The 26,430-nt window shown below is 39.6% G+C and overlaps 1 protein-coding gene across 4 annotated transcripts in view; it reads left to right on the forward strand.

Annotated features, from left to right (window-relative positions):
* The window catches only part of ZNF654 (zinc finger protein 654), a 65,317-nt gene that overhangs the window by 8,126 nt on the left and 30,761 nt on the right, over positions 1 to 26,430 (forward strand). For 2 of the 4 annotated variants that reach the window (XM_005283644.5, XM_042853812.2), the window contains exons 2-4: positions 12,751 to 12,896; positions 20,067 to 20,148; positions 22,296 to 22,431. In XM_005283644.5, coding sequence (XP_005283701.2) covers positions 12,751 to 12,896; positions 20,067 to 20,148; positions 22,296 to 22,431 — 364 coding nt within the window. The remainder of the gene's footprint in view (positions 1 to 12,750; positions 12,897 to 20,066; positions 20,149 to 22,295; positions 22,432 to 26,430) is intronic. The other 2 variants (XM_008166119.4, XM_042853821.2) reach the window with 2 other exon arrangements.

Consider the following 26,430-nt stretch of genomic DNA (forward strand, 5'->3'; position numbering starts at 1 on the left):
GCCTTAGTGAGCATCCACTTGTGCTGGGGTACCCAGTGCAGCACGGTGCCCCTAATCCTGGCCTCGTGCCCCCTGTCCCCGAGCGGTCCCCGGAGCCTTCCCTCACCCTGGCCTCGTGCCCTCTGTCCCTGTGTGGTCCCTGATTCCCCCCACACCCCAGCCACAAGTAGTCCCTGGAGTCCCCCACCCTGTCCTCATGTGCTCTCCAGTCCCCCATCCTTTGGGGCCAGTCCCCAGAGCCCTCTCCAGTTCCTCCCACCAACCCCAACCAGTCTCTTTCCTTCCTTAGTCTGCCTCCAGTCAGCTTCTTCCACATCCTGTCCTCCCCCCATCTGCCTACCGCTGATATCTGAAGTCTCCTTGTTCCCTCCTGCTACCTGGAGCTTCCTTCCTGCCCTTTTGCTATCCCAGCTCCCAAAGGGGCATTGCACCGCTAGCTGGATCATAGTCCAATAGCTTCACTTCTTGGCTCTGACTCAAAAATACCCACACCTTACTTTGCTGCCAGATCCCAGCCCATAGCCATTCCTCTTCCCTGGGAGGGGGAGTTGCAATACCAGCTCGCGCCAGCCCCACTTGTCCCCTTTTCAGTTTAGGGAAATAAGTTCACCTTACTTTCTGTGTGGGGAGCTGGCGGGCAGTTGCGGCGAGGGTGGGAGGGGAGGGTGGATTTGACAAAAAATACACTATAGTGGTTTGAGCACTGGCCTACTAAACCCAGGGTTGTGAGTTCAATCCTCAAGGGGGCCATTTAGGGATCTGGGTCAAAAATCTGTCTGGGGCTTGGTCCTGCTTTGAGCAGGGGGCTAGACTAGATGACCTCCTGAGGTCCCTTCCAACCCTGATATTCTATGTTTCTATGTGCTAGGATTTTCTGTTTCCTTTTCTATTCTACAGTGGTGATACTGGGATCTTCACTCTTTATTTACTATCCCACAAGCTTATGGAACAGGTGAAGCTTGAATCTTTTCTCCTTTTCCCACAAGCTCTGGTAGGAAGGGGCTAATCAAGCCTTCGATAATCACTCCTGTGGCTGCAACTCATCCCTTTTCCCCTCAGCAAGGAAGTGTAGCAATGTGTTTTGGAGGAAGGGAGCTGCATCTCTTTGAGTGGGAGAACAGGCATCCTCTTCCTGGCCAGGTGCAGCAGTGGCTGCTGGCATGGGAGGAAAATGAGCCCCAAAGTCAACTCCTCCCCAGCTACAAAGTAGATGTCTCCTGCTGAAAGAGTTTGTGTGGTAACCCTCACTAGTCAGTGTGTAGTACATTCCAGCAAGGTGCATAAGTACATGCTTGCACAGTTTAGGGGGAGCTGTGGTAATGACGATTCATTAGGACATTAGTATAAGTTATTAGTGTAAAATATTTTAATATTAATTAACCAGATACTATAGGTGTAAAATTCTAGGATTTCTCTTTTTGATAGAGGTGCTGACAAATTACGGGTTTTAAATTAAATTACATAAACTCTCAACAAGTACAACATTTTTGGTGCTGCTAAAACAGCTGATATTTAATGCTAGCATGTGAAAACAAAGTATACTCACCTTATGGGGGGGGGAAATCTACTTTTTGTTTTATTTATTTTTAAGTCAGATATTGATAACTTTCCAGTTAAAGTACAATTATGTATTCTGTATGTAAAGAAGGATTACCCAGTCTTTTACAAAAGTATATCCTATATGCAAAGGAAGTATCAGTTGGCTTTCAGACAAATTGAAGCTAGGTTATGTTAAAACTAGATGCTCTAAGAAGACTGCTTTCATTGTATTTTTTTAATTGCTTCTTTGAAAAACAGTTCGCAAAATATCTCTCTGCTATAACAGGATTTGTTCTCAAAAGAATGAAAAATACCTTGTTAAACATAATATATTGATGGTGACAATTGCAACATGATTTAACTGGAAGAGAACTAGCATAAAAAAGGTCACCCCGTCCCCATTACCCAGCCTGCTTACTTATATCCATGACTGTCTCTACTTCTTGTATGGGTGATAGACCCTCACCGTTTATCGACTGTTTCCTGATCCCGCCCACCGGTTACCCACCCCTCAATGGGGACATTGCAGTCTGTATATACAATGTGTGCTGCCCAACCCCAAAACACCAACATACCCCTATACTCTGTATGTTACCCCCAATGACCAATAACTGACACCTCAAATTTTCTGTATCGTTTATTTTTTAAATATTCTCTAATAAAATTTAAATCTAAAAGAAATCTTACTGAGCCACTATGCAACAAAATACCAGATATATAAAGTTGTGGAAAATTATGGAAGTTATGCAGAAATACCATGTGATCATTTAATAAACAACTACCTTATGCATATATATGAGTAGTACAGAAGTAAGGTTGCGAATTGAGCCTTTACTATAGTTAGGAAAAAAATTCATTTTCTATTAGATAACTTGAATAGTGCATTTTGTCTGAAGCAAATGTTTCTACATAACTGTTACTTATGTTTAATGCTAGGATTTAGTCACGGAGGTCATGGCAGTCACGGATTCTCTGACTTGAATGGAGATCCCTGACTTCTAGGGCTTCAGCAGGAGGTGGTGGGACTGTGCCCCTGCCCAGCAGTGGGCTGGCTGGAACCAGGACCCTGCAGCCCCAGCCCCACTGTTTCATCTGGGGGGCTGCAGCCAGGGCCGGGACTCGTCATGTGCCAGGCTTGGCGGCAGCCATGTGCCCCAGACCACCGCATCCCGGGCTTGGTGGGGGCCATGTTCCCTAGCCCTGCTGCTTTCGCCAAGGGTTGCAGCTGGGGCTGCAAGCCCCCCTTGCGACTTCCCAGAGCTGTGTGCCCCTCCCCCCCCCCCACTGCGACCGGGGCTTGGCGGGGGCTGAAGTGGGGACAGCACACCCCTGTCCCGCAGCTGGGCCAGCTCTGCAGCAGGGGCTGTGTGCCCCTCGCTGTGGCCACTGGAGTCGGGGCTGTGCGCCCCCCCCCACGGTGAGGGGCTTGGCCTGTCAGTCTCTTCCCCTTCGCTGCCCCCTTCCCCCCCCCCCCCCCCCGCATGGGACTCCATTCCTCCCCTAGCCCTGCACTCAGTTATTTGTAGTAAAGTAACAGACAAGTCATGACCTCAGTGAATTTTTGTTTTTACCTGTGACCTGTTCGTGACTTATACTAAAAATAACTGTGGAAAAAATCTTAGCTTTACTTATGTTGTATGATTGAGCCCGGTATATTTGTCTTTCATCAAAATTTCACTGCTTGACTGAGACAGTATTTGTGTGAGAACCTATACATTAGGATGATTTTTATTTTTAGTGTTTAAAAAGTAGTTGTAGATTTACTATAGTATGATGTCATACAACATGAATTGTAACGAAGATTTATTTTATATACCAAAAGCACCCATCTGTTGAGCTTAGAATAGGTTAATTACAAATTCTTTATTACATAATTAAAACAAAACAAAAATGAATTAAAAGTAGAATCACAGACTCTCCCTGCAGATATTTGTGGCTTTATAATCATGTTCTTGTAGTCCAAAAATATTTATTTCCTCTATTGCAAGGATGTATACAAACAGGGGAAACTGCATATATAGGAGAAATGTGAAACTGACTATACACAAAGTGCTGTCAATCACAGAAAATAGAAATAAAAAAAGGATGCAGTGATGTCTCTTGTTCATGGTGTCCCTTTAAATGCTGTGTGTGTTTTAAATAAATTAAACAGAATAATCCTAGTGTGCTGAGATACAGTTATTAGTGGAGCCACAAGTCTGCATGGGCAGAATATTGGCATAACTTCAAATGTCTTTTAAATTGTAGTTTCTCTTTTAAAAAGTTTTTAGTTGAAGAGTTTTCTTTGTATGTACTGTTTGGTTGTTTATATAATCAACTGCATCCTTGCAAAGTTTGTCTCTGCCTTAATGTCAGGTGAGTTAGATACACCTAGAAGGTGAATAGTGCATTTGTTGTACTACCTATGCCACTTGTCCCTTAAATTGTTTTGACAGCAAAATGGTTCACATTTTAGAAACTGCTCTTATATGAGTACTAGCAATCTCATTGCACTCTCGTTTGATTTGGAGGTGATCTCAGATGCTGCTTTCGTCTTTGCAAAATCAGTTACTCTGTATAAAGTAGCCATTTTATAAAAATGTCAGCAACTCTCTTTGTAAACAATCCAAACTAGGCCTAAAAAAACAAGTTAAAAGTAATATTAGTAAAGTGAGGGGAAATATGATTTTACTCTTTCATAAATATAAATATTTAGTCAAAATGACACTAATATTGAAATCCATGTTTGTTGTCACTGAACAAAACTTTGCCTCAAGAAAATACCCCTGCTAATGAACACATGGGTGGCCTTTTTTTAAAGGCAAAACTTAGTTTTCATGCCTTAAGGGCCTTCACCCATGACAACTTAGTTTAAAATAATCACAACATTGGGCCTCATTATCTGATGACAAAACAGAGGCACTCATTATGTTAAATTTACCTTAGCATGTATCTTGTAACACTGTTTTCTCCATAGTGAAGGAGTGTTAATGTGGAATAATTTCATTTGCTTCAGTAGCTCTTAATTTGGGCTAGTGTAATTAGGAGCAGAACTTGACCTCTAATGCCTGCTGAGTCAGAATGTTTATAATATTCTTTTTCTTAATTCCTGAAGACAGCAGCACAGTGGTAGGTGAAAATTTGTAATAGAAATTGAACTATATTTTTAATTTAGGCTGTAAAAATAAAGTAAATCAAATTTTAAATTTTCCATTATAATTTGAAGTACACGGTCATGGAAAAAAGTAATTGTAAACACGAGTAAATGAGAATACTATTGTAGATGATAGTCTTTGTCCACCTACTGCTATTTATTGGTTACTGGAATTATTCTTATTACCAATTATCTTGAAACACCTAGTAGTAATATTGTATGGAGCCATGCTGCCAGGAGTACAGGGCCAGCATGAGAGTCTCTAAGGCCTTTACACAGGACGTCAAGGCTGGGGGCAAGCTGCTCAGCCTTTATGGGAGGAATCCTTTCTGTAAAGGAATCCTTGTAGTTAGATTCCTGTGGAAAGTGTTCCCTCCTGCAGCTTTTCACATTGGAAGCAGGGCAGGAAATGATCTGGCATTTGATTTATTAGAATTAGCTTGCATACACTTTAACAAGTTAAGATTTTTCCTCAAATTAACATCTTAAATCACTGTTAAAAATTGTGACCCAAGAGCTCTTAATGCCAATTGGCAAGGTGATGCAGAGGGAATCTCATGAGACTGGTGTGTTCATTAAAGTTCAGCATATGATGTCATGTGTGACCTCAAATGAAAGCTAGTGTCACACTGGTCATGAGTATTGTGAAACCTATGTACAGATACTGCATGAGAAGATGTGTGTATGCACAGGAAAATATGCTCTTAATGTCTGTCAAGGTAGTGGTCCCGAGCAATGGTGAAAAACAGGTTTTCTGTCAGAGGAGGTGTTCAGTCCTCTATCTGTTTACATGTAAATTGACTGCTGTCTTGTTCAGTGTGTCCCCTGGATCACCCCTTTGAACTGAATACAAATGTAGGATTGTAAGAAAGAACTTCAGAAAGAAACAAAGGGAAAGAACAACACAGCATGGGGTAGATGAACTTATCTTGAGGTGCATATCAAAGTTTGCTTGACTATATTTGGGAGCCTAGAAGACACCCAGGCATGCTTCACTGAGGAAGTAAGAGGACAGTGCTTTCGCTTAATTAAAAAATTGCTTTAACGGGGGGCTTGGTTGAAAATGCTGGAGAGAGCTTTGGGTGAGCGAAGCTTCTTTAGAGAAGAGAGTAACTTGTTAGTTAAATTTAGTCTCTAGAAAGCGTGTTAGGACTTTTTTTTTAATGTAACCATTTGTTTCCAATATTCTTTCTTACTATTACTTACTTTATTTGTTTCCAATATTCTTTCTTACTATTACTATTACTTATTATTACATTACTCGAATCTTTTTTCTTTGATAAACTTATTCTTGTTTTCACATTAAATATATCAGTGCTGTGGTGTTAAGCAAAATGATGGTCCTGGGTTGAATCTTACAAACCGTGATATACTGTTCCCTTGCCAATTGTAAGCCTGGTAATTCTGAGAATTCACTGGGTAAGGATGCTGCAGGGAATCCTCTAAGTTTTGGGGGGCTAGAGTGTGCCTACACCGAGAGAACAAGGCCTGGAAGGCAGTGCTTGTGTTGCCGGAGACGGGTGGTTTCAGGGAGCTGATCCACAACGGGCACAGACAAGACTGCTGCATGCAAAGGGAAGGTGCGGAGCTGCCTCACAATCCTGGGGAGCATCACAAATGGTTAAAACTTGGGTTAAAAATGTTTGCATTAGTTGAAAGTTGCTTGTACATAGATAATACCCATTTTCTTTTTTAAGGATCGTAAAGGGTCTTACTAAGTGCTCACCCGCCACTAAAAGGTACTGATCTCCGGGGTGAAAATTTGCATCCATTTTGCACTGACAACACTACGCATATGTTAGGAGTGGCAATGAGCAAACTCTCCAACTAAAACTACAGTTAAACTTATATAGTTCAATTTTAATAACCTGTGGTGGAAATGGGCCATAATTCCTTGCTCTGGCATAAAGCTCTACTGAAGAGTGAAATCTGCTGTGACCTGGCCACGTATTAGTCATCAGTTACTGTAATTAAAATCACTGTTGGTACTGGAGTAGAGCCATTCCCAAAGTGCAGGTTTGCAGACAGAGGAATTTGAAGTGATTAGCCAGGCTTTTTTGTCTGCTGCGGTCTGGTCTCTGATGATATTTTATTTAGTTGTCATTCGTTTTGAGAAACTGATCAGAGTAGTGAAGTCAGGAGAGCCAATCTTTCTGTTTTAAGCAGTGACTAAACACTAGGTAACAGATACCTTCTTTGCTCCAGGAATTTTGGTAGATCCTATGAATTACAGAGCTTTCTTCTTTTCTCCAGTATTTGTAAACCAATAGTCGTGTAGTCTGGGTTATAAATGTATGTCCAAATTTATTTTTCAAGGTCATAGGAGTAGTGTGACAATTTCAAGATATGCAATGTATGGCATGCTAATTCAGCATATTCAACTTGAAAAAGTTCAGAATATTTTATATAGGAGGCTTAGCCATTGAGAGGGCTTTCAGATAAAACTTGAAGTATACAAGCAAATTTAAAATAAATATGGATTATTTTCCCCAAAAAACTAATATTCAATCAGGTCTGGAATTTCTCTTTCCTTAACAAATACTTTAATATATTTCTCCCCTCCACATACTGTACTGGTGCATCCAATTGCCCGGGTGAAGAAAATGACTAACTTCACAGATTTGAGCTTATGGAGACCTACAACTGTAGATTGAAAAATGAGAAAAGGAACACAGGATTGCTATTCTAGTCTTTCCCTTTTGTTTAGCTAACTTCTGTCTTCCTGTCTACATTTCTCATTTGACCATGTGCTTCATCCTTTTCAATCTTGTTTTTCCTTTATTTTGTGATAGTGATTGTACCTAAGCATCTTACTCTTTGTACTTAAAGCACTTCTCCTTTTGATTGTTGTACTGTTCTTGAGTGCTGGTTATTTACAGTTACTCTTCGGATGGGTGGCAGGACAGGAATTTTGACAGGTGATGAATGCATGTTGGACTTACTAGACTGGGGGTGGGCAAACTACAGCCTGTGAGCCATTTTAATCCGATCCTCGAGCTCCTGCTGGGGAGCGGGGTCGGGGGCTGCTTCCGGAAGCAGCCACATGGGCTCCCGTCCCCCACCGCACCCCACGGCTCCTACCTGTAGGGGCAGCCAGGGGCCTCCGCTCTGCATGCTGCCCCAGCCCTCAAGTGCCACCCCTGCAGCTCCCATTAGCCAGGAACCACAGCCAATGGGAGCTGCGCGGGCAGTGCCTGAAGATGGGGCTGTGTGCAGAATTGCCTGTCTGCGCCTCCGCGTAAGGAACTGGAGAAGGGACATGCTGCTGCTTCTGGGAGCCGCTTGAGGTAAGCGCCGCCTGGAGCCTGCACCCCTGAGCCTCTCCCCACACCCCAACCCCCTGCCCTAGCCCTGACCCCCCTCCTGCCCTCCAAATCCCTCGGCCCCAGCCCAGAGCACCCTCCACCCCAAACCCCTCATCCCCAGCCCCATTCTAGAGCCCGCACCCCACTCCAGCGCCCCAGCCTGGAGCCTCCTTCCGCACCCTGAACTCCTCATTTCTGGCTCCACCCTGGAGCCCGCACGCCCAGCCAGAGCCCTCACCCTCTCCCATACCCCAGCCCCAATTTTGTGAAGATTCATTGCCTGTTGTACAATTTCTATTCCCAGATCTGGCCCTTGGGCCAAAAAGTTTGCCCACCCCTGCACTAGACATATGTACTTCATTTCTCTCTTGCTTTTTTATGCATACATATTCTTTCAAATAGAGGGGAGATGAAGTCAATTAGAATGAAATTGAAAGGTAGCAAATTCAAAATGGATAAAAGCACTTTTTTCATAAAACACACAATAGCGTGTGCAACTCAGTGCTACAAGATGTTGCTGAGCCCAAAAGCTTAGCAGGAATCACAAAGGGTCAGACATCTATGGGGGATAACAAAAATATCTAGAATTAATCTAAGTATAAAACCCCCAAATATTCAAAGCTATTCAGTGACTCATGTTTCAGAGCATAAACCAAACTTTTAACTATTGGAGGTCAGGGAAAAAACCTTCCCTAGGCATATTATCCCATAAGGTGGTACATGGGGTTTCCTTTGAAGGAACAGATGCTGAACTAAATGACTGTTCTGATCCAGCATGAAAAATGCATATGTTCCTCTGCCAGCTCTGTCAAAGTCTATAAACAAGTGTAATACTATGATCAGTTTATCTGCAAATGAATGACATTTTTGGAAGTTAATATAATAGTGTAAATAAACATACTGGTATAATATCCTAGAGATGGAAGATCTTCATTTGCTTATATAGTAGAAACAGAAAAAGCCTCTCCACACCATGCTTAAATCCCAGTCCTGTTCTGTATATGACTAAATCTTAATTTGAAAACATAGTTTAGTTTCCATGACTATTCAGTCCTTCAGCCATCTGCCAAAGGCTCCAATTGTGCCTGAGGTGTTCATGTTGCAGACAGATATCTGCTACAACCAGGACCGATGCCACCTACTCATATCCCATAGGCAACTTAACATCTCGGTCTGAATGAATTTTGGTAACTACTGATTTGATCCGGAGGTGTACAAGTGAAAGTTTTCATATCCCATCACCCAGTCCATTCTAATTAAGTAAAATAGGAAATGCACACAATTTCTTCTAGACTAGATCTGTTCTGAATGTGATATATAATCTGAGATGAAAAGGAACCCCATCACAGCTTTGGACCTCATCCATACTACTTGGCTATTTATGTGGTAGGATTCACTGTAACATCTGAGCACCACACAGAAAATAAAGGAGCTTATTCTTTGCATACTTGTGATACACAAAAGTAATATTCCCTTTTTAAAGTTGAGAATTGAGGCACAGAGCAGCGCTGTAATGTGGGCAGTGTAGACACGCTTTATCACTGGGGGAGAGCTCTCCTGGTGATAAACATAAACAAAACCCACCCCGAACGAGCGGTGGTAGCTGTCTATACTGGCACTTTTCAGTGCTAAAACTTTGGTCGCTCGGGAGGGGGGGGGGGGGGGGGGTGTTTTTTCATACTCCTGAAGGACTAAAGTTTTAGTGCTGAAAGTGGTAGTGTAGACACAGCCTGAGTCAGAACGTATACTTGAATCAGCATTTTATAAACCATTCCTGTACCTTAGCCACCAGATCATCCCCTTTTTTCTGTACTGCCATTTTTGGCTTGGCTCTAACCATGGTTTATATTTGCTTACAGCATATTTAGAACTGTTTGTTAGTGGTAAATGGTCATGCTTTTTTTTTTTTTTTTTTTGTAACGTAGAATGGATACCCTATTCATGTTTGTATAGCTGGTCTGGTTGGTCGTCACAGAGCTGAAAGAACGGTGGTAGGACATCCGAATGCACTGCCACCAAATGTACATGTTTTCTGAACATTCTGTTTTTCTTCATTTAATTGCTCAGATTTTCTCAGATGCCCTGAAAAGAACATAGGCAATTTATGGTACACCTCGACCTCGATATAATGCTGTCCTCAGGAGCCAAAAAATCTTACTGCGTTATAGGTGATACCGCGTTACATTGAACTTGCTTTGATCCACCGAAGTGCGCAGCCCCCTTCCCCCCCCCCCGAACACTGCTTTACTGCGTTGTATCCGAATTCGTGTTATATCAGATAGCGTTATATCGAGGTAGAGGTGTAGTTGTAAATGCATGAATTGTTGTAGCAGAAATGGTACTGTGTGGACACAAATGGAACAGTGTTATTGGTAACTGGTTAATGTGACTGTGCTTCTACCTGATATGGGGATTACCGTTGAAAGCCGTAGCATGGACACGGCTGTGGATGGGAATTAAATGACCTTCATAGTAATCTCACATTCTTTATTGTGGTGATGACCTATCCTAAGTTTAAGCAGTTAAGGAATATTTTCGATGTATTTCTAAATTTGTGTTTCATATAGTCTTAAATACAGTAGTATATCATTGTAGTTCAGTTTCTGATAACTTTAGGCATGTAAGGATTAGATTTTTATCAATTAAATGTCAGTAAATGTCAGTTTCATCATACACACACACAATAACAAACACAAATTTCCATCAGTGATAACAGAAATTTACAAATAGGCAAAATAAAAAAAATGCTACTGAAGAACTTAATAGAGTTTTATTTAAGGATATTTACTCTGTATATTTTGATTTGTGATGTTGATAGTTTGTGTTTTAATGGTTATAAAGCTTTACCTTTTTAAATCCCAATATCTACTTTAATACACCTCTACCCCGATATAACGTGACCCGATATAACACGAATTCGGATATAATGCGGTAAAGCAGTGCTCCAGGGGGGCGGGGCTGCTCACTCCGGTGGATCAAAGCAAGTTCGAAATAACACAGTTTCACCTATAACGTGGTAAGATTTTTTGGCTCCCAAGGACAGCATTATATCGGGGTAGAGGTGTAATTGTCTGACCTCCCGATAATTTCCCACAAGTGTGAAAATTTACATTGATAAAAATTGAATTCTGTAAAGCCTACTTAAAACATTGTAATGCTTTAGTGATATATAAGATTCATCAACAGTTTACTTTGTGTTACTAGTATGACCACAGTCTCAATTTTAATTGTTTGGAGTTTAGTTTGGACTGGCTGCGTTTTACAAATGTTAATAGTTTAAAAAAATAAAAAGCCAGGACTTCTTAGGCTTCAGTCATTAACAGTTGTAAACATATTGCATGCAGACACAAATCAGGCTAATAAAATTAGGATAACTCTATTAATCCAGAGGAATTAAACCAAGGATGACTTTGGCCTCATATTTTAACTGGCCAAGGCTTTGAACTGGTGTGTTAAACTACTTTCAAGGGAGGGGTATATGGTGTGCGCACATACACTTGAGTTCTTTGCATTTGTAAGGTCAACCTGTTGTATGTTCTGCCAAAGCATTATTGACAAAAATTGACCATGAGAACACATTAACCTGTTCACTGTATATTCAGGGGCACTTGAGGTGTTTTATGATGATGAATACATTTACCTATCAAACCCTTTATTTGTACCTGTATGTACTTCATAGTTAGGAAAGAGTCATTTCTTCAGAAAAGTACATTGTGCTAGCAGTATATATACATTTTTTGTAAGTACTTATCTTAAATTTGTTTTCCTTTCTCTAATTGTACTTTTTCTCCTACAAAACTGGAGTAGTCAATAAGTTTAAATGTGACATACATAGAAAAAATGTTTGCACACAAGACGTGAACTTCTTTTTAAAGGGTTTTCTAACCATTAAACCAACGAACAAATGTAGTTTATCCTGTTTGGTCTTTTTTGTAAACAGTTAACTGAAATGTCCAGTACATTTGGAAGAAAAGCCCTTTATCTAAAATTCCCTTGTCTTAGAAGCAGTGAGACTTCCAATTCTCCATGTATTTGTGCCTTTCAAGGAAAAAGTACAGACTTGCTCTTGACCTTAGGAATAAAGAATGTCAATCAGAAAACAACCGTTTTTTTCTGAGTATCTTTAGCCTTCCTCTGTCATAAAAAGCAAAAGGGGCACAAACCGATTTTTTCCCCCACTTAGTGACATTTCAAGTGGTAGGTGTTAATATGGCTGCAGACTATGCCTTTTTCTTCTGTTGCAAAACAAAAGCTTGTATTTAAGCGTAGAGCATACACCTCTACCTCGATATAACGCCACCCGGTATAACACTAATTCGGATATAACGTGGTAAAGCAGTGCTCCAGGGGGGCAGGGCTGCGCACTCCAGTGGATCAAAGCAAGTTCAGTATAACGCGGTAAAAATTTTTGGCTCCCGAGGACAGCGTTATATCGTGGTAGAGGTGTAATTGCTAATCTGATAGCATGTAAGAAGAATTCTTCCTCCACTGCTTTTTGGTCCATATTTTGTGGTGTAAGAAGGACAGGGCTTCTTCCTTTATATTTTTGCTTTATCAAAATGAAAGAACATGAGAAAATTACATATATGAAACATCTTAAAGTGTTGCATCCTAGAGGAATGAATTGTGGTTTTATATTGATATCCTCTATTAAACCTGCTACTTAAAAGCTTTTTTCCCCCTTTATAAACTATAGACCTTTTTTTTTTACTATTTCTGGCGAAAGAGAACTTTCTCTATTGTAATACAGGTTTGTGACTGTTTTCCCTATAGATTGTTGAAGACTATGCTGGAAGATGGCAGGTTCCTTTGCCTCAGCTTCAGGTGCTTCAGACAGCTCTTTGTTGTTTCACGTCTGCCTGTGTATCATTCCCAGCTGAATGTGAGCACGTACAATATGTTTTGAGTAGCCTAGCTTTGTAAGTACATCCTTTTTCCTATTAACTCCATTTACAGGCTAACTGTTAGTGTTCTACTTTTGCAATGAAAGCAGCATGTCAAAAGAGGTCCTGTTTTGTAAAGGCAGTCTTACTTTCTACTATTTAAATACACGAGACCAAACTTATTCCTGGTGAATTAAATAATTGAAGCTCTGAAAGGGATGACTTTAGCCTGTTCTTTTTATATCACATTTACTCAAAGAACATGCTCAGGTCAAACTTGTGAAAGTGTTGTACAGTTTCTTTTAACAACACCACCTAATAATAGAAGCGTGCCTGTGATCGTTTTATATTTCACTGACATTTTAAATGTTATGTTTTCCTGAAATATTTGCAAACCAGCAACAGAGGGTCCTGTGGCACCTTATATGCTCCCTCTACTTCTGTTAGTCTCAAAGGTGCCACAGGACCCTCTGTTGCTTTTTACAGATTCAGACTAACACGGCTACCCCTCTGATATTTGCAAACCAAACCTTGTGGCAATAAGTGGCCATGAACAAAAGTGAAATTGACTGGTACACTTCTGTTGTCTAAGCAGAGAGATGCAAAAAGTAAATAAACTAAAAATTATTGTAATGGCCTGAGGTTTTTGTAACAGGAAAAGATTTGTTTAAATTGTGACTCTAAATCTGATTCTTCAACAAAACACTTTTTGGAGAAGAGTTTGTTACATAAGATAGTTAAGAAAACATTTTTCTTTTGAGGAAAAGATTTGTTTAGGGCTGATATACACATCTTCAACTGATGATTTTGTTATCCTGTTAATTTGCCCTAACAAAATCCTCCTCGCCATCACATTTATTGTCTAACTCAATAAAGTAGATGCCAAAAACTTGAAAATGTCAAAATAAAAACAAACAATTCTTGTATCCTATAGATATTGGCTCCTGTCATAAGTAGGTGGAGAGAGGAAATTTGAAGCATACTGAGTGCTGCTTTCACAAATAAGAGCGAGTTCCGGCTCAGTAAATGGGTTAATTTTTTGTCCAGCAGGTGGAACAGCTCTGTCTTGCTGAGCTCTGGTTTTAACTGTTCTTAGTTTGTTTTTGTTACTAGTTTTACTTGGTCAGAATTCATCATCTCAATGTGGGATTTTGTGTTAGCTCCATGAACTAAGGGTTAAAAAAATATCTGTAAGGGAACACTTTATTGGTCTTTACATCTCCTGTTTGCATCTCCAGAGTGAGCTGGCAGACCCACCTTTTTTACCTTGTCTTTGAACTACCATCACTAATCCCAGGAGACTAGAAGCTTCTATTTTGTGCACTTATGATGTACTTTAAAAAAGTGAAACTGAAGAGTAGGGTAGAGTAGATTTATGTGGAAATATAACTCTTAAAAGTGAATAACTGATGAGTGAAACCAGAAAAAATAGATTTATCAAAGTATGGTGGTCAAGTACCTGAGGATAAACTACTTGCCCCTATAGAGTAGAATGAATATAGTCATAGTATCGGCTTTTAGAGAAAGATCAGTTATTGTCTGAAACATGATTCAGGTTGTTTAATACCTGGCTCATAGTTGATGCTTATTAGCTACTGTGAATCTTGTAAAAACAAAATACATTCTAAGAAAGATTTAGTGTTTCAGGGTAGGGACAATACCTTCATATGTATCTGTACAGCACATAGCACGGTGTCATTTCGATCCTGAGTGGGGCCTATGGGTCCTACTGCAACACAAATAATAAATAACTGTCACACCAAATTTAGTGTCTGTCCTACTCTAGGTTAGGTACTGATCAGAAATTGGGGCCAGTTGCCGGAAGGGGTGGGAATGAGTTTCTCGGTCATCTGCTATCACCCCTTATGTTAAATCTGTGTACAGAGTTTGGGGATTGATTGTCCTTTATAGCTTGCTTGCCCCCAGCTTATGAATTTGAGGAGCATTGAGCACAAAACAAAGTATTCCCTATTCAGGAATCTGCCTGACCCCATATGGGCTTTCTCCATACTTGAGCAGGGTTTCCTTGGTAACCAGATGGTAAACTACTGAGAGCAGGGGCTGCTGTTCTCTCTGTGCACTTACTAAGCAAACCATTCATAATAAATGAGGCAGCATCTATAGTCACTTTAATACAGGAGTTGTCTACTGGGATCATTGGTAAACAACATATACAAGCACTGACTTGTAGCACCTATGTTATCTGAAAAGATGGTGTGGCAAATGGCAGTAAACAACATGAATGTAGATACCTATATTTTAAAACGGTGTGGTAGGTCAGATCACATTTTGGAGCATCAGGAGAGATGAAATTGACTACGATAATTTTGATATTCATGTAAAAAGATTGATGGAGAAGGAAGTTTTAAGTTTTGTTTTGAATGGCCCATCTGAGCCTGCTGATTTAAGCATGCAGCACATATTGAAGGTGAAGAAATGTGAAATTTAGATCTGCAATTCACTTTTAATAAAAACTAGAACGAAGGTATTTGCAGATGATCCCAAATTCAATCAGAAACCAAATAAAAACACATACTTAGAGTTAGTGTAGTCTTTCCCAAGCAGCGTGTGAGTTCCCGAGGCTGGTAGTTTTCCAAACAATCACATGACATGTGACTTCTGCTGCAAGTAAAATGTGTTACTTAAACTTACTGATCTCACTTCAGATTGGCAATGAGAATTTGTGGTTAGCAGGAAGTATTTGTTGTTTCAATTAGCAAAATTGATCAAATTTTCCTTTAGGATTGAGATTAAAGGGCCCTTGTGCAAAAGAACCACTACAGCTTTGAATATGAAGGAAGGTACAAAAATTGACCATGCCATTTTGAAAAACAAGAGACTCTAATGTAGAATATCTCTACATATTTTTTTTTACAAATTCAGAGTAACTTTTTGATTCATCATTGGATAAAGAAGAATTAGGTGCATCTTAATGTAGAAGTAGCTCAACCCTTAATTACTTCCAGACAAAGCTTGTTGTTGTAGATAATGTTCTTCCCTTTATAAAGAACATGACTTTTACAGAAATGTTCGTTGGCCTGGTCTACGTTTAAAATGTAGATCAACCTAGCTGTGTCACTCAAGGGTGTGAAAAATTCATATCCCGAGCACTGAAGTTAAGCTAAGAACACAAGACTGGCCATACTGGGTCAGACCAAAGGTCCATCCAGCCCAGTATCCTGTCTGCCGACAGTGGCCAATGCCAGGTGCCCCAGAGGGAGTGAACCTAACAGGTAATGATCAAGTGATCTCTCTCCTGCCAGCCATCTCCACCATCTGACAAACAGAGGCTAAGGACACCATTCCTTACCCATCCTGGCTAATAGCCATTAATGGACTTAACCTCCATGAATTTATCTAGTTCTCTTTTAAATGCAGTTATAGTCCTAGCCTTCACAACCTCCTCAGCTGACCTAACCTCCAGCGTAGAAATGATTTAAGTCGACTGAAGAATTATTTCATCAACCTAGCTGTTGCCGCTTGGTGAGGTAGATTAACTACATTGATGGAAAGACCACATCCGTTAATGTGGGAAGTGTCTACACTACAGCAGTGCAGCTCTGCCGCCTGTAGTGTAGATATGCTTTTACTGTTCACCTTAGATCATCTTGGCATTTGTACATACCTTAATTCCTTTCGATCAGTTTAGTGTTGAAGCTTGAGTAAAACAATTTGCTTTTAGGAGTTCTTTGGAAACTGAATTTCAAAAGTACTGAATATAGAAAGTGAATTTTAATTGGTTATTTTCTAGGTACCTTGTGAACTGTTAAGTTGACCAAAACTTTTAAGCTGTTTTATAATAATTTTCTGAAACTGTCTTTCACTACTTAGTTTATCTGATACCTACAGTTGCAGGAATAAATGTTCCAGGCAGAGAAAGTATTAAAGACAAGGATAAGTTGTCTCCACCAGTAAGTTCTAAGATCAGTCCCCTGTTACCTCCAGCAGCTGCAGAGGATGCTAGGACTTGCAGAGAAGCCCTGTTTGGGCCTTAATATTTCATGACAGCCCAGGGCTGGTATCAGTCTGATAATCTTCAAGCTCCATTCTCACTAGCTTTTCTAATGGAAAAGGAGCTTTGTCTGAATTATTTATTCCTCCGAATCGGGGCCTGTGCCTAAGAGGGCCCTGCACCCTAAAAATGAGCACCTAACTTGGGCGCCTTTTTAAATTTTTACTCACCTGGTGGCGCTCCGGGTCTTCGGCAACGAGTCTTTCACTCGCTCGGGGTCTTCAGCGGCATTTCGGCAGCAGGTCCTTCAGTGCTGCGGAAGACCCAGAGTGCCGCTGGGTGAGTGATCCCTGCCAGGGCCCCGTCGAAACTATTCAAATTGGGCCCTGCACTTCCTAAAGCCGGCCCTGCTCGCTATAACATCCTTCCTAATAACGAACCTTCTGCTATAATAAACCTGGTCCCTGGATCCCACCTCCAGCCCCGTGGCTGTGGCAGTGCTGGAGTAGCTGTCAGCTGTACCACCCCTCAGGGCAGTGGGGCTGTTCTGCTATAATGAACCCCTGGCTATAATGAACAAATGGCATGGATCTCAGTGGGTTCATTATAGCAATGGGGTACTGTATTTGCAAAGTTACTTTTGTAACCTCAACGGCTAGAAATTTAACTTTCTTTAAATGAAATCTTAAATCAGCAAAAATTGATGTCTCGGGTCCTCAGCTCTTTTGCTACAAAGTTACTCATACTAGTAACCTGATTTTGGAAGCCTTTATTTTTTTTTTCTTTTACTGTTTGTTCAGGAAGTTTTAACAGGTTTACAAATCCTTGCCATGTAAATATCAGAAACAAAATAATCATTACAATAGTAAGCTTTTGTTTTGAGAGACACCGTACGGTAATATAGTCATCGGATCTCTCTCTCTCTGTTTATAACATGTTAAAACCTGTTATTGTGAGAATCATTACAATGTCCATAACGTGTTTCTAATGAGTATATTAAATTGAGTGGAATTTCTGATTACACATGTAACAGACCAGGCATGTCTATCAAATGTTAATATTCTCCCAAAAATTGAACAATTGTGCTCTTTTTTTGCGGTGAATGTACTTTGTTGGAGCATTGAATAAATGGTAAACCAAATATGTTTGTCCTCTGTCTATTTTGCTGGGTACTTCATTGGTGCATTAATTTTTCATAACAACCTTTGATATTTCTTTGAACCATTCTGTTAGTTTTTTCAAGTTTTCTAACACTGAGGGTGATTTTTAGTCCTGTTGTTGCCTTATCAAATAGCAGAATACTATTAGCAGTTAAGATGGTAAATTTCTGTACTTTTATTTTTATCTTTAAGGTACTGGAAAAAAAAATTTAGTGACTCTTCTTTAGAACTAGATATAGTGGATCCCTACAGAAATCCGTTCAAATAGTGTGGTAAGCTAAAGTCGATAGAGTAGAGTGGCAGAGCAGTGCGTAGCAGTACTCCAGCAGTTCTGTCTCAGGAGGGAAGTTAGTCTGCATCTTGCAGAGTGTGGGAGCTTTGCCACTGGATACTTCACTGCTCTCCTTCTCTGCTCACAGAGTGGCAAGTGGGATACTTTTAGCTAGTGACTTGCTGCAGGATTTGTCAAGGATTGAGCTGTGAGTAGAGCACAGCATCTTTGCAAGAAAAACTCAGAGTAATAAAAGAAATTTTAAATCAAATCTTTTGTGTGAAAGGGATAGAGTGAGGGGCAAGACGTAGAAACTATACAAATATAGGGGAGGAGCAGTGAAAATAGGTCAGAATTAAGACATACCAATTTTGTATGCCAGTTTGTTTTGTCACACAGAAGCTAAATTAAGTCTCATTGGGTTGTGAACACAACACTTCATCATTCTTGAAAACCACCTAAAAAGTTTTCCATAGACAATACAAAACAAATTATCAACTGTTTAGTCATTTTTCTGGTACAACAGTTTCAGTCACACATGGCCTTGACAATTAATAAGTATGTAGTGACAAGACAAAATAAGAAATGGAAAACTTGTGGGTGAGAAGGTAAATTACTTGTTACTTTCTATTAAATGTCAGTCACATGTTAGGGGTTAAGTGTCTATCACCCAAAGTCCTGTGCAAAGTATTAGGCTAACCTACAAGACTTGTATGTTTCACAAGGATTTGAATTATGCATCATGGAAGTATATTCTATCATTTGTGAAAATTCAAATTGCTAAATTTTCTTACACTCGAATACTCAGGCTTGTAGAAATGTAGCTTCAGAGCATTGCATGGCGACTTAGCAGTGACTAGTGATAACTCAGGGCTAAATCTTTGTGCAATGCAATTAAAATTAATCCCATCTAGCAGCTGCTGTTAATGAGATTCAAAAATCTGAAAATAAGAAATTTGTGAATCTTTTCCTGAATGGTGAGGCCTTGAGTTTCAAATATAAACTATGCAATTGTATTGCCATGTTTTTGTTACAATGGTACGTTATGCATCTGGATGGGAGACAATTTCACCTCATTCTGTTGAATTTCCATCTCCATGTCACATGCTTAGAGTGAGCAGAAACCAAGTTAAAGGTGATGTGCACAGTTCTGTTTTAATTTATAGTATCATCTTGCTATATAAAGGAAGTCAAAAGGATTTTCTGTCCCCAAAGGGTTTTTTCTGTTTGTGTTGAGAAATATCAGATAGGTCCATTCCTGTGTTCTCTAGCAAAATGAGGGGACTGAGATCATAATCATATTGGGAGTTTTCAGATCCAAAAGTTGAGGAAGTATCAAGTCTTCAATCTATGTTCTTGCTTTCAGCAGCTGTTTAAGTTAACACTTGAAGTAAAAATATCTAATTTGGTTTCATTTACATGATGTCTGATTTTTTACAATCCTAGGAGTTTACACAGTAGTTTGAGTTTTTAGGGGTGGGCCAGACCTGAGTTTCTCATTTACAGCCAAAAATATTGAGTTAACTGGTGCAGAACTGAGGATAGCTTTTATACATTGTGGGTGGGATTTTCAATGTTGAGCATTTTTTGCCTAACTCTTACTATTGGTATAAATTGGGTCTGAGTCAAACAAATGGTAAGTGCTTTGGAAAACACTACTCTATATTTTAACTGCTGTGATATGTAATACAATTTTTAATAGAGTTTTTGTAGTTTGACTGCCTAAGTACCAAATAATTTCAGGATCCCTAGCTGTGAAGACAGCTGAAATGATTTGCTTTTGTTTGGTTTGGTTTTGACTTGTTGTTTACTTGTGTTTGTAGGAGTTTTTTTGAATTGCTGCTGTTCTTTGGAAAAGATGAATTCTATGAAGATCCTTTAAAAGATATTCTAGGTTCAATCCAGGTAATACCAGTTTTTGCTTGCTTCTATGTTTGTTTTTGTAAAACACAATTTTTGGTTTTTGAAGATCAGCTTGTTTGTAGAAAGTCATGCTTTCATGAGTGTTTGGAGGATACAAGCATTGGTAGAACACTTCAGTAGCGTGAAGATAGTGAGCCATTTTATTTACACTTCCCGTCTCTGTAATTTTATCAGAGGAAAAATCTTTTAGTACACTTGCCATTGCTACTACTGTTCATATCAAAAGCCTAAATAAACTAGAGCACAATTCTTGTTTTGTAATGAACAGATTATTAATAAGGTTCTATTTTGTGAATTTGCTTTAAGAGACAGAAAAAAAATTCAAATAAAGATCCCATCACCAAATTAATTTCTGACAGCTTTCCTTTAAGTATCTGACCAGAGTTTAGTGTCATTCAAGTAATCAAGTGTTCCATGTTAGGATTTAAATCTACAGTTTCCTCCTCCACAATTTTAGACAGTGGACTGAAAAAGCAAAACTGTTATCTTATTTTATTGTTTAGGACTAGGCTGTGTTCACACTTACTTGCCTTATGTGTTGGGCATTGGAGGATGCTAACATCTAGTAACTGCTTTATAATTGTACAGTAATATTCTCATTAACCATCTGACATGAGTTACCTAGGCACATGCTGCAGAATTGGATAGGGGAAGGGAGCTGATTTAGACACACAGAATGAAGCATGTCATGGTTTTGCTTAGGTTTTGTGGGACTGTTTTTTGTTAATATTTAGGGTACCCAAAGGAATGGTTGCTACGTCAGATTCAAGTTGAGACAGATCCTTGCCGTAAAGAATTTATAACAGAGACAGGGGATGTAAGAGGAAACTGATAAAAAGGCCCATATTTTTTCTTTACCCTTAAATTGTTTGTTTTTATTTTAGCTTTTTTGGTTTCTGCTTTTTTATTTTCGATTTACTTAAACCATTTGCCTCTCATTTGTCATTTTGCATTTTGACACACATTAGTTTTGTTTTCTTTTAAATCAATAGTGCATTAATGGTCAAAATGGTCTTTTTAATGAGGAAACTTGTAAGATTTGCTTTTCAACTGAACACCTACATACAAATTGTCTGGATGAAAATAAATCCGTTTCAGTTCCTTGACAGTCAAACACAACTCATTCAGACATAATAGACAAACTTAGGAATGAATTGAAGAACATAGTAGCTAAAATAATCTACAGCAGAAACGAATGTTAAAGCAGTGAATCGTAAATGCTTGGAAGCTGTTCTCTAGTTTGCATGAAATATGGATTGTCCCAAAGACACTTCAGTGTGCAATAAAATCTAATGATAGATAAATTGTCTTGAATAGAATGCTCTGAAAATAATTTCAGATACCATCTTACTTTCCCTTTAGTATCTTGTTTCTTTTTGCAGATGACTGATACCAGGTGTTGTGTTAAGCTATTAATTGATGCTGGTGGTAAAGGCTACTTTATACCAGTAAATTACAAAGAAAGAATAACTTGGGCAGCATGAAAATTGTGGCCGCTGCTATCAGATTACTACAAGTAAACATTTGGCTTGATAGAAGAGTTATAGGGTTGAAAAAACATATCTGCTTTCGGACATTCCATAATCACCACATAATTCCAGGGTAACTTCTTTTTTGTACTGCATTTATTCACTTCTGCCATTAAAATTAACTTAGAGTATAGACTGCATGACTGGACCAAACCTCACCTGTTGTAAATCAGTGCTGATTTATGCAAGCTGAAGAGCTGCCCTAGTATGTGTTCTACTTAAATATCTCTTAATTGGAGACTAGAAGACAGCTCCCCAAAAGTTTGGGAAATGGCACAAACTTGTCAGGCTTAGTTGACGGCATTGTTAGGATGTTTACCAAGGTTTGTGTATAACCTTTAGATTACAGAAAAGCTAGATGGGTACCTTTTTTAAAGGCTTAATATATAGTTTCAGTCAACATGTATGTGGATTTCATAGTTTTAACTCAAAATAAATATTTCTTGAAACTTGTTTACAACATTTTATAATATGTATTTAACTTGTACGGTAACTTTTAAACCCTTCTTAGGAAGTTTGACTTTTTAGCCATTAAATGAATAAAAAAGGTCTGTCAGACCTCTTGACAGTTTTAAATCTAATCCACTTTTTTACTCCTAGGAATGCCAGAACCTCCTAAGCAGATATGGAAATGTCAACCTGGAATTAGTGACTCGAATTATCAGAGATGGAGGGCCATGGGAAGATCCAGTATTACAAGCAGTTCTTAAAGCAAAGCCTGTATCTCAGGAGTTAGGTACTTGATTTAACACACATACATTTTTAAAAGACTTTAAAACATGCATGTTTAAGTATTATTTTACAGATACTTTTGCATATTGGGGCAATACTGACAGAGAAAGTGTGGTGTCAATAGTACTTAAGTTGTATTTTTGATATAATTTACTATACATGTTATACTTGGTGTCCTATATAATAGGTACTAATTTGAAAAACTTGTTCACTGTTCGCTCACCCTGTAGGGCATAATGAGCTAGTTACCCTGAGGCTGTTTTTTTTTTTTTTTTTTTTAAATTGAAGTAATTACATATAATACTGTTAGAGCCAGGTATTTACCTGTCAACTCAGTAGTTTGGGAGGAGAGGCAAAAGCTCTTCATTAAATTTCTATCAAGACAAGACATCAAGGTAGTTGAAGTATTCATAGCTTTATACAAGAAAATAAATCTGATTTTGAGGTGATTGGTGAAAGGTTTTCACCACCAGCCTTATGAACTACATTCAATTATATTACATAAATGTCTTTACTAACCTCCTAGGGAATGTGGTCTACTAGCAGTGATCTATGGCACCTTTTTACCTCTTGCTTACTATTTCAAATTTTCTCAATTTGATATTGACTAAAGGATGCCACTATCTTTCACTCGTTTTCCAATTTTTACATGTCAACAGAGTATCTTTCTTGAGACAGACTGGTTCAGTCAGTAGACAAGTGTGTACATTATAATTGTCACCTTTATGGTGGCATTAATTCACAAGGTAAAGACTGAAAGGCCATGGAAACTGAGTTGCCCCCCATAAGCATAGATGGTTGTTCCAGTATAAAGTGGAGGGAATTTAATAAGGCTTGGTCCACACTGGGGCGGAGGATCAATGTAGGAAACGCAGCTTCAGCTACGAGAATAGCGTAGCTGCAGTCGACGTTTCCTAGATCGAACTAAGTTTACTTACTGCGGGTCCATGCGGCGCATGCAAGCTCCCCCATCGACGGTGCTTCCTCCTCTCGGCGAGAAGGAGTTCCACAGTCGACGGGGGAGCGCTTCTGGGATCGATTTATCGCGTCCAGATGAGATGCAATAAATGGATCCCAGAAGATGGATCTCTACCCGCCGAAGTAGTGTGGACCTAGCCTAAGATAATGCAGGGAAGCTTTGAGTGCTATACATCATCTGTGGACAAAAGGACTTGGGTCTTCAGAGATGTCAATAGTGTACCTTTCATTATAAGTAAATTTGTATGAAAGCAGAATGATGGGTGGGGTGGAAATGTCATTGGAGAGTTTTGTATCACACTGCAAGTTCCACCAGAATTTCTGTTTGTAATGATCTGGTGATAAAGGAAGTAATAAAAGCAATGGAAGTGATAGAAGTCCAAAAGGATTTGGGCTTTTTATAATATCAACAGGATGTTCTGAAAGAGATGGAGAGCGCTCAGATACATAGCACATTGCTGTTCAGTTTTGGACGTTTCAGGTGGCTTGATCCAAATTCTTGGCCTTCAAAAAAAAAAAAAAAAAAATCGGTCCTTTTCCTAAGAGCTATTTATTTTCTGATTTGTCTGGGTAGTCATTATGCAGAAGCTTCCCCCAGCATGCTTTCCTGCTACCTGGTTCTTTGTCTCTCCCAGAATAAAATTAGCTGTAGCCTTTAGAAGATCATTTTACCTAAGATGACTGCAGGCTGGATCTCCCTTCCTTGCCATTGCTAAGTATTTTAGCTCCTATATTTTCTACTGGCTTTCTCTCACACATCTATCTCTGAGATGGTAGCACATCCTTATGCTGTTTTCTATTTCCTTTTAGGCAAATAACTCCTTCTTTTGAAAAAGAAAAAATATTTTATTGCTACTTAAATTTGGCTGCCTCTAAAGCCCAAATCTTCTGGAAAGAGCTTTCAGTGATTATAGGAGGATTTTTGAATCCTTAGTGTGAGCAATTCAGTACTGCAAAAATAATACATTTAGGCTATATTTATCTTTCTAAAACATTACCAAACTGCTTTCACAGTGGGTACTTTTGGTCAGGGTGGTTTGTTTTAAATCATGTTAAATCAGCAAGCAGGAGATCTTGATTTAAATAATCGATTTTAATCATGTTTTGTGTTTGTACTTATTTTCCTAAAGAGAGGTTGATTTTTCATTATTTGGTAATTATTAAAACATGTTTGCAACTAAAAATAGCCTTTACACTAAATATGGTGCTTTTTTGCTAACCAGGAAGACACTTTATCTATACACCTTTAGTTAAGCAATTTAAATAGCTTACCTTACTTTTATTCAAATTCTTAATTTTTGCATTTTTCTTGTTACAAAATGGCGAACTATGCATTTTTTATTTACTAGATTAACTTTTTTCTTGTGATTTATATTAAGTGCCTGTTGGAATTCAAATTCAATTAAAGAATGCACAAAAACAGCACTGTAATACTTTTATTAAATAAAGATATTAGATTCATAAAAAGTTTCAAAGTTGATCAAACATGATTTGCATTTAAAACTGACTTATTAATCAAAGGCAGTAGTATCTCTAGTTAATGAATTGATTGTTTCTGGTCATCCTATCCTTCAAGATTTTAGAACCCATAGATCTCACCAACACCTAGTTTTTTATTCATAGATTGGAAGAGGAAAACAAGCTTTCCTGCATTTTCTTCAACTCCCAGTGGGTTTCTTAATTTTGAATGAACTAGTCATCAAACTGAACTAGTTGAATAAACTGAAATGAAGAACATACTCTCTTCACACTTGCAGAAGAGATTCTTCTTCGAGTGCTTGCTCATGTTGATTCCATGGTAGGTGTGCACATGCCACGTGTGCAGTTGCTGGAGATTTTTCCCTTAATGGTCTCCGTAGGTCCGGCCCTAGCGCCCCTGGGAGCCCCGCGCTTATGCGCTGGTATAAGAGGTGCCACTGGCCTCGTGCCCTCTCAGTTCTTTCTTATCATCCATGACAGTTGCTGGAACGGCTTTTTGCTCTCATATGGTTTTCTTACCCTGATGGTTGGGACTTGTTTCTGTTATATATAGTTCTCTCTAGTTAGCTTAGTTAAAACAGTAAATGTTAAAGTATAGATAGTTGTCCCAGTCTTGAGGGACTTTGTCCCAGGGACTGGGCATGTCCCGGTCTGCACATTTCAAGCCGTGCTCTACCTGCGGCAAAGCCATGCCTATGGACAACATGCATTCACCTTGTCTGAAGCTCACATCAAAGACAAGTGCAAGATCTTCAGGGGCTTCAGGCGTCCAAATCTTTCCGTACCTCGACAATTGGCTGATCAGGGGCCGTTCACAAACTTAAGTCCGGGGCAACACTGACTTCGTATGGGCTACCTGTCAAGAGTTGGGCCTATTAATAAACGAGAAACAGTCAACGCTAGCCCCTGTTCAGAGAATAGAATATATAGGGGCAATGCTCGACTTCACTCAAACAAGAGCCTGCCTACTGGAGGCCCGGCTCCAATCTATGTCGAACCTAGTCCCCTCGTCAGGACCCACCCACTCACGGTCACTGGGATGTGGCTCAGGTTGCTGGGTCACATAGCAGTGTGTATGTACTTGGTGCAGTATGCGTGGCTGTATCTCAGACCCCTACAGATGTGGCTGGCCTCAGTCTGTTTTCCAGGCAGGCACCATTTGGACATGATTCTCCCAGTTCCGTTGGCTGTCTTAGTGTCTTTGACTTCATGGGTGGACCTGTGGTCGGTGATGAACAGGGTGCCCTTTGCTGCCCCGTATCCTTCAGTGACCTTAGTTTTGGATGCTTCAGACCTGGGATGGGGAGCCCACCTCAGCAGTCTCAGAACCCAGGGCCTCTGTTCCCAGGAAGAACTTTCCTTACATATAAACATCATAGAATATCAGGGTTGGAAGGCCATCTAGTCCAACCCCCTGCTCAAAGCAGGACCAATCCCTAGACAGATTTTTGCCCCAGATCCCTAAATGGCCCCCTCAAGGATTGAACTCACAACCCTGAGTTTAGCAGGCCAATGCTCAAACCACTGAGCTATCCCTCCCCATCAG

This window comes from Chrysemys picta, chromosome 1, assembly GCF_011386835.1.
Source record: "Chrysemys picta bellii isolate R12L10 chromosome 1, ASM1138683v2, whole genome shotgun sequence".
Taxonomy (NCBI): domain Eukaryota; kingdom Metazoa; phylum Chordata; order Testudines; family Emydidae; genus Chrysemys; species Chrysemys picta.